At 47.8% G+C, this 9,053-nt stretch overlaps 1 protein-coding gene across 1 annotated transcript; it reads left to right on the top strand.

The window, feature by feature from the left end:
• The first annotated feature begins 5,464 nt into the window (after positions 1–5,464).
• Positions 5,465–7,958, top strand: nkx3-2 (NK3 homeobox 2). The gene is made up of 3 exons (XM_028960891.1): positions 5,465–5,819; positions 5,865–5,965; positions 6,654–7,958. The coding sequence occupies exons 1-3, from the start codon at positions 5,635–5,637 to the stop codon at positions 7,100–7,102; spliced, it is 735 nt and encodes a 244-aa protein (XP_028816724.1). The 5' UTR covers positions 5,465–5,634; the 3' UTR covers positions 7,103–7,958.
• The last annotated feature ends 1,095 nt before the right edge of the window (positions 7,959–9,053 follow it).

Genomic DNA, 9,053 nt, shown 5'->3' with positions numbered 1-9,053 from the left:
CCACAAGCTCATCTTTGATGATACCAGCCCAAACCAGTACTCCACCTCCACCTTGCTGGCGTCCGAGTCAGACTGGAGCTCTCTGCCCTTTACCAATCCAGCCACGGGCCCATCCATCTGGCCCATCAAGACTCACTCTCATTTCATCAGTCCATAAAACCTTAGAAAAATCAGTCTTGAGATATTTCTTGGCCCAGTCTTGACGTTTCAGCTTGTGTGTCTTGTTCAGTGGTGGTCGTCTTTCAGCCTTTCTTACCTTGGCCATGTCTCTGAGTATTGCACACCTTGTGCTTTTGGGCACTCCAGTGATGTTGCAGCTCTGAAATATGGCCAAACTGGTGGCAAGTGGCATCTTGGCAGCTGCACGCTTGACTTTTCTCAGTTCATGGGCAGTTATTTTGCTCCTTGGTCTTTCCACACGCTTCTTGCGACCCTGTTGACTATTTTGAATGAAACGCTTGATTGTTCGATGATCACGCTTCAGAAGCTTTGCAATTTTAAGAGTGCTGCATCCCTCTGCAAGATATCTCACTATTTTTGACTTTTCTGAGCCTGTCAAGTCCTTCTTTTTACCCATTTTGCCAAAGGAAAGGAAGTTGCCTAATAATTATGCACACCTGATATAGGGTGTTGATGTCATTAGACCACACCCCTTCTCATTACAGAGATCACCTAATATGCATAATTGGTAGTAGGCTTTCAAGCCTATACAGCTTGGAGTAATACAACATGCATGAAGAGGATGATGTGGACAAAATACTCATTTGCCTAATAATTCTGCACTCCCTGCACATTTACATTTACAGCATTTACTAGACGCCCTTATCCAGAGCGACAGAGGGACAGTTCCCCCCTGGAGACACTCAGGGTTAAGTGTCCTGCTCAGGGACACGATGGTAGTAAGTGGGGTTTGAACCTGGGTCTTCTGGTTCATAGGCGAGTGTGTTACCCACTAGACTACTACCACCTATTATCTATGTACCTTATGGCCAGAAAAGTTAATCTTATCCTTAATAGACCAAATTATCCTCATCCATCCATGCAGTTGCAGGTGGAGCCTCGGTCCCCCCAGGTTCCTGTCCTCCAAGATGTAGCGAGGATTATAAAATTCCAAGGAGTGTTAAATTCACAAGAGTGGATTTCATCTCCATACGTTTTAGTATAGGGGTCTTCACCTGGCCTGACCTTCTCATCTCTGGTCCAGGAGAACCAGGGTCCTTGGGTTTGAACAATGTCATCGTTCTTTACCGTCAGTAGTTACAGGGACAGTTCTCCCCTGGAGACACTCAGGGTTACGTGTCTTGCTCAGGGACACAATGGTAGTAAGTGGGGTTCGAACCTGGGTGTTTTCCAACATAGGTTTCCACCATTAAAAAAAAAAGTGTGGCTGTCCCGTCTCCATTTCTGCGCCTCATATGAAACACCTGGGGGCTTTTATGCCCCTTTGAGCCCCGAGAGTGAATGGCAGGCCATTGTACCCGCTGCCAAGCCCTGCAGGCGAGTTCCCCCAAAAGAGGACAGGCCGCCTCGTCTCCGCCTACCCTGGCCTGGCGTGCAAGGTGGGCCCGGGACCTGCGGGGACACACACACACACACACACACACACAGAATCTTTTTCTTGCTGGAGTTTCTCAGATCGCACCACAGAAGAAGCACTACGGTCCTTGAGTTAATAGGGGCGCTACTCTGTACTCTGCCAACTGGTTTATCCAGAGGAAACGGTGTCTGGGTTCAGGCCTGGAGGTGTCACTACGTACCAGGGACACTATGGCAAGCCGAGCACCTTTTATTCATCGCCCAGCTACTGTTCGCTGACACATTGAACGTGAAAAGATATGACAAATTTACTATTCTATTAAGACGAAAGTTAGGTTAGATTTTTAAAATGGTTGTTTTGCCTTTCAAACAGAGCTTGTCCTTTCTCAATAAATCAACTTTTTTTTTTTTATGCAGGTATATTTAGAAAGAAGAAAGAAATTGTGATACACAGCACACGGTGCACACAGTGAAATGTGTCCTCTGCTTTTAACCACCACCCTGAGTGAGCAGTGGGCAGCCATGACAGGCCGTGTGGGGGTACGGTGCTTTGAACTGATTACGGGGCCACTTCCTTTAACTGCTAGGCCACCACTGCCCCAAATTTGAGTGAAGGATGTGTGGACTTTTTTTTTTTTGTATTTTATTTTTTTGACTCTGACTCCTCAACCTTTGTTGGACTTTGCTCACTTTGGTCACTGGCCATTCTGATTGGTTGGAAGCAGGTTCAAGTCCCAATTCTTGGGAAAAACAGTAGCAGGCCAAGCAAATTGTGACACCGACCATGTTAATTCCTTAGTTCCAAATGGTCAGTAGCCTTCCCATCACATCCCATTTGGAACATTCTCGCGTCATGCAGGTGGTGGAGGCCTTACAAATAACCTTTAACCCTTATAATTACGGGGCAGTGGTGGCCTAGCGGTTAAGGAAGCGGCCCGGTTCGAATCCTGATCCGCCGAGGTGCCACTGAGCAAAGCACCGTCCCCCCACACTGGTCCCCGGGCGCCCGTCATGGCTTCCCACTGCTCACCATGGGTGATGGGTTAAATGCAGAGAACAAATTTCATTGTGTGCACCGTGTGCTGTGCTGCTGTGTATCTATCACAAGTGACAATCACTTCTTTTAATATAATTTGCAATTGACATTACTAAATGTGAAAATAATGCTAATTATTGGGCCTTTTCTAGAAGACATTTGTTTAACATCCTGGGCCTTGATAAACCATCATGCCCTTTATATTTTACAACACCGCGCGTCTGAACACACGCCGCCCAGAAGTGGTTTTGACACGTGTGTCGAGGTGGAAAGTGTAGGAAAGTGCAGGAGCCCCCGGCGATTGTGCCTGGGGCCGTGCGCCGCCGCCACCACGGCATGCTAAGCGCAGACAGTAGCTCATTTGTCAGCAGGGCAGCCCCATAAATCACGTCCCAGCTATCTACACAGGCGAACTGGACTGTAACGGCAGACCTCGGCTGGCCCCGCCCGCTAAGCCCCGCGCCGCTGACGCTGGCTTGTTTACGGGGAGCCTTTAGGCCGGAAGGAGCCACTCTGCCAATTCCTGCGGTTTTTAATGCCATCGCTCATATTCACAATGCACGCTGACCTCCAACCCCTGGGAATCTCGGAGGAAGGAGCATCTTTCGTGCATTTCCGGCATGTTGTATGCTGGTGCAATTTGGCAGGAACCATTAAATTAGAGGCAATTGGTGCAAAAAAAAGTCTCGCTGCAATCGAATATTGTGGGGAAAAAACGAATTAAACATTGCACAAAATCGGGGGCGGTGGTGGCCTAGCGGTTAAGGGATCAGCCCCGAGATCAGAAGGTTGCCGGTTCGAATCCCGATCAGCCAAGGTGCCACTGAGCAAAGCACCGTCCCCACACACTGCTCCCCGGGCGCCTGACACTGCTCACCAAGGGTGACGGGTTAAATGCAGAGGACAAATTTCACTGTGTGCACCGTGTGCTGTGCTGCTGTGTATCACTTTATTCTTTACTTTATAAATGTGTTATGTTCAAATCGTCCTCACTGTTATTTGGGGTCTTATTACAACATTACAACCGAAAGGATTCTTACCTGCAGGAACCGATTCCCCATTTTGTTCCGGCTGCTCGATGTGTGAAGTGAAATTTGGGTTCCGTCGAATCCGAGTAAGAGCCCGGGCGGGTCGGAGCAGGATTTACAGACCTGTGGACTCATTTCCCCGTCCTTTTTTTTTTTTTTTTTGGTTTGTTTAAACACTGTTAAATGACTCCCATTTTACAGCACACACACACACACACACACACAGGGTGAAGCTTTTATTGCGTATCACTTACTATTTATCACTTATTGTCCGGGCCGCGTACCAGTGTTTATACGTCCCGCCACCGACAATCACTTACGTCCGATTCCTCAATTACAGCCCGCTTATCAAAACACCGTCTGGCCCCGGGGTTCTGCTCCACATCATGGTGATGGGCCCTGGTGATTCACACACACACACACACACACACACACACCGTCAAAAACAGCACAAAAGAGTCCACCTGAGCACATAAAGAGCCTCTTTCACCCCTCTGCCTGCAGACGCCTGTTATTCTAGCAGCTGAAAGGGCAGATTTGACTGTAAATACTTTTTTCGATTGTGAAAAGAGAACCCCCCCCACACACGTCGGTGTGGAGGGGGCGACGGGTGACGACCGAAAAAAACACGAACATCGAGCAGATCGCGTAATATGCGTCGACAAACAGTGAACGCGAGGACCGGAGGCCTGTTCTCATTAACGTCGTGCGACGTCGTTCCGCCGAGCGGCCGCTAGGTGGAGGGGCGGCCCATTCTGCACGACGCGGGGTGACAATCGATGATTTAATTAGCAGAAGGAAATAAAGAGAAATAAAACGGATTTGCCCGCGTGAAGCGTGTTTTACAGGTGGCCCGGATGTATGCGTGGATGAGAATAATCGACCGTAAACATGCGCGAAAGGAGACGTGAGAACCGAAACAAATAGATTTATTAAAATAATTATACTAATATTAACAACAATAATAATAACTTCGTTGCGCCAGGCATTAATGGCCAACAACATGTTAAAGACTGAAATGATGGATCCGGGACTGTGGCGATTGTAGTATAACCAGGGAAATAAGAATATTTAAATCTCGGTGTATTTCTACATTTTTTTACGGTCAAATAGGTTGTAAATTAAAGAATATTAAATATAATACGTCAAAAACAATAAAACATTTGAATTATGTATTATTATCATTATTACCTATCGGAGCGTTATTAATAATGTGATCATTCGTGTAGCTATTTTTGGATGGATTGAGTAAAAGAAGGGTGAAAGGAGGCCGGGGGAACTTTACGTAATAACGCAACAGGAAGTTCGTTTCTGTTCATATATATTTTATTTTTTTACTATTACTATTTTTTTTTTTGCAATTAAAGGCTAACCGCGAGACCGCGAATTCTTCTCGTTCTGTGGAAAAGAATAACCCCACGTCATTTACTTAAAAAATATTCTCACGTGAAAAGAAACGATTTTTTGCCGTCCGAAGGTCCGACGCCGCGATGTTAACACCGTGACCAGCCGTAAAAACGTATAACGGTAGAATTATGTATTTAATACGTTGCGTTTGTTAATAACGTCACCATTGTCGTGTAAATGCTGTAATTATGGCAAATTCTCCCTGAAAAGAACGACCGTGCCACGCAGGATTATCCATATTCTGCGGATTCCATATTCTACGAAACAATTAATGGATTGATTGATGAATTAGTAATGCGCTTTCTGCCGCGGCAGGGGTTAAAGTTTCGGCCGGGGGCGGGGCGTGTCCCGCGGCGCCGGCCAATCGCGCAGCGGCCCGCGGCGCCGCCGACCAATGGGAAGCGGCGGCCGCAGGTGAGCCCGGGCCGCCTGGAACCGCGCGTAAAGGAGGAAGGACGGCGAGCGGCGGCGGCGGAGGAGAAGCGCCGCGCCACCCGGACGCGAGGCGGCACCGCGATGAGCCAGGTTCGGCCGAGCCGGCTGGCGGCGCGCTGCTTCTGGTAGAAAAAAAAAAAAAAAAAAAAAACTCTAAAAAAGAAAGAAAAAGCGAGAGACTCTCCGGGCGGAATGGCGCTGCGCGGCAACTCCCTGGTGCCCTTCTCCATCCAGGCGATCCTGGACAAGAAGGAGGACGCGCGGCGGCGGACGGGGCTGGACGTGCGCCTCTCCGCCGCGGCCTGCTGGGAAGGGCCGTGCGCCGCGGACTCGGACTCCGGCCTCAGCGACGAGCAGGACGGCGCGAAGGCGCGCAAGTCCGCCGCGGAGGAGGAGGAGGAGGAAGAGGAGGAGGAGGAGGAGGAGGAGGAAGAGGAGGAAGGCTTCCAGGACCAGGACTCGGGCGCGGCGGGCACCGCGACGTGCGCGCTCACCGACTGCGACTTCCTCGCCGCCGCGTCGGGTACGCGCACAAACTCGCCTCTAACAGCGTTATATTCGTCTATTCGGGGATGAAAAAACCGCGTTCTTCTGTTCTAGAATTCAGGAAGGATAAGAAGTTGTGAACATAAATAACACGTAGAACGTAATGTATAGTAAAATGTATATAGAAGTGTGTGGATCTATTCTGCGCCTCTGGATGGTTTACGGGAACGTCCGTGGATTTTTTTTTCGAGAAGAATAAGAAGTTGTGAACACGAATAACACATAGAACGTAATATATAGTAAAAATGTAAAATCCTATAAAAAGTTAAAAAGTGAAAGTGGATCTATTCCGCGTCTCCGGCTGGTTTACTGGAACGTCCGTGGGTTTTTTTTTTCGGGAAGAATAAGGAGCTGTGAGCATAAATAAGACATATGACGTAGTATAGAGTAAAAATGTATATAAGAAATGTGTGAAAGTGGATCTATTCCGCGTTTCATGCTGGTTTACTGGAATGTCCGTGTTTTTTTCGGGAAGAATACGGAGCCGTGATCATAAATAACACATAGGACGTAATATAGGGTAAAATGTATATAAAAAATGTGTATATAATAAGTGAAAGTGGATCTATTCTGCGTCTCTGGTTGGTTTACGGGAACGTCCGTGGAATAAATAACACATAGAACGTAATATATAAAAATGTAAAAGTGGAACTATTTTTTTACAGCAGATCCCGGCACCCCGGACGGCGGCGGCGGCGGCGGCGAGAAGGGCTCCGAGGCGCCCAAGCAGCGGAAGAAGCGCTCCCGGGCCGCCTTCTCCCACGCCCAGGTCTTCGAGCTGGAGCGCCGCTTCAACCACCAGCGCTACCTGTCCGGCCCGGAGCGCGCCGACCTGGCCGCCTCGCTCAAGCTGACGGAGACCCAGGTGAAGATCTGGTTCCAGAACCGCCGCTACAAGACCAAGCGGCGCCAGATGGCCGCCGACCTGCTGGCCGCCGCGCCCGCCGCCAAGAAGGTGGCGGTGAAGGTGCTGGTGCGGGACGACCAGAGACAGTACGGGCCCGGCGAGCTGCTGCGGCCGCCGCTGCTCTCCCTGCAGCCGCCCTACTTCTACCACCCGTACGCGTACTGCCTGCCGGCCTGGAGCCTGTCCGCCTGCGCCGGGAACCAGTGAGGCGCCGAGTATTTATTTCCGGGGTGGGGGTCCTTTCTCCCCCAAAAAACACTGAGCCCCACCCGGCCACCCCAGAACAACAGCAGCGACCCTCTCCCCCAGTGTGTGTGTGTGTGTGTGTGTGTTGCTGGGAAATCACCACAACGTCACTCGTTTCCTCCAAGGTCTAATAATAATAATAATAACGCGGACTCTCCTGTTTATTAAGAATGAAATATTAAATGTATTACGCACGAGAACTGGTGTATTCGGGAGCTTGACTCTTATTATTACGCGCAAGAAGGAGAATAACGCGCGATTTATATATAAATGTACAGAAAAAAAAATACATTCACATACAGATATTCCGAATCTTCGAACCTGTTCCCACCTGTTTTAATTTTTTATTTTTTACTTTTTACTGTCAAATAAAAACGAAGCTGGAGTTCAACAAGCTGCGCATCAGACGCGCATCACATCAGGACCAAAGACTAATAATTATAACAATAGATTTTTATGGCGTGAAAGGCTGGTCCGAACGTCCTTCGTGGGGAGGAGCAGCGTGGATCCTTTCTGGAGATGTCCCGGCCTTTTCCCCCACCCCACCCACCTCGACGATCCTGTCGACCCACGCGTGGATTTCACGTTTTAAAGAAAGAAGGAAGGATTTTCACCAACTCTCTGTCTTCGTTACACAAATACACGAAGTGTTCGAAATGAAGATTAAATCCACAGAATTCCACATTCTGTCCGGATGTCACCACTCGCGCGTCCTTCGTTTTTGGATAATTCTATATTATTACTGGGATTTTTTTTCTTGTAATTTGTAGATTTTCATGGTGTTCAGAGGTGTGGAAGATGGATTTATTACACTTTACGTCCCTTTACTTCTCCCGCTCTTCTCATTCTCGTTACGTTCTCCTGCAGTTTAATCGGCTTTTTGGGACGACACCCTCATTCGAAACAAACCGGAATTCTGAAAAATCTTTTCTAATTCGAACGGTTTCGTAATTATTCATTTCGGAACCGTTTACAAAATGTCCTTTGTTTAAGTGTCCTATTTACAGAAATGATTCTGTCGTACAAGACGTGTGTGTGATGTAAAAACGAGATTTATATTTCTAATACACACACACACACACACACACACACCAGACCGGACGACACCTGTGCGATGCCGCGCATCCCTGCGCACTCCCGCGTTAATAAAGCGATGTAACGTGAATCTGGGAATTATGGGTAATTAAAATAAAGAAAACGGTACAGCACATCGCGGTATAACAACCGCTCTATAGCCGCGAAAAACGAGCCTTAAAAAGCCTCTCGGGCCGCACCTGACGTGACGGCCACCGTCGCGATATCGTTTTAATATTTATTTCCACTCGTCCGAAATAGGCCCACGTCGATTAAAATAAATTAACACGCAAACCATATTTTAGTTCTGCAAGGTCGTCGAATTAAATAAATCTTCAGTGATTTCCGTCTCCTCAACCTGTGCAACATAATGCCGTACCGTGGACAACACACACGCATTCGTGGATTATTTCTTCCTATTGTTGGCATTTTGAGATTTTACGTCTTGAAATAATCGCAACAATTAATAAAATAAACACAATTTCACATTCAAACCAAATAATAATAATAATAATAATAATAATAATAATAAATAAGTAAATAAATAAATGAAAAATGTATGAGAAACTTGACTCCTGTCTGTCAGATTTTGAGTGTGTGTGTGTCAACGACACAGAGGTCGCTTGTATGCAAACCAGTCTGCAAAATGAAGTCCCTCATTTTATTACATGCTAATCCGCGTCCTGCCTGCTTCCGCCGAACCGCAGAACGCCAATTACGCGCCTTGATCGCGTTTTACGTCTGAAAAGGTGGCCGCGCATTACCGATGGTTATTACGCGTCGTGCGTCATGCGCAACGGCGCGATTCCTTCTCAGAATTTCCGAAAAAACGCGCCAC

This window comes from Denticeps clupeoides, chromosome 18, assembly GCF_900700375.1.
Source record: "Denticeps clupeoides chromosome 18, fDenClu1.1, whole genome shotgun sequence".
Taxonomy (NCBI): domain Eukaryota; kingdom Metazoa; phylum Chordata; class Actinopteri; order Clupeiformes; family Denticipitidae; genus Denticeps; species Denticeps clupeoides.
Note: the sequence above shows the minus strand (reverse complement) of the source record. Positions and strands in the feature narration are given on the sequence as shown.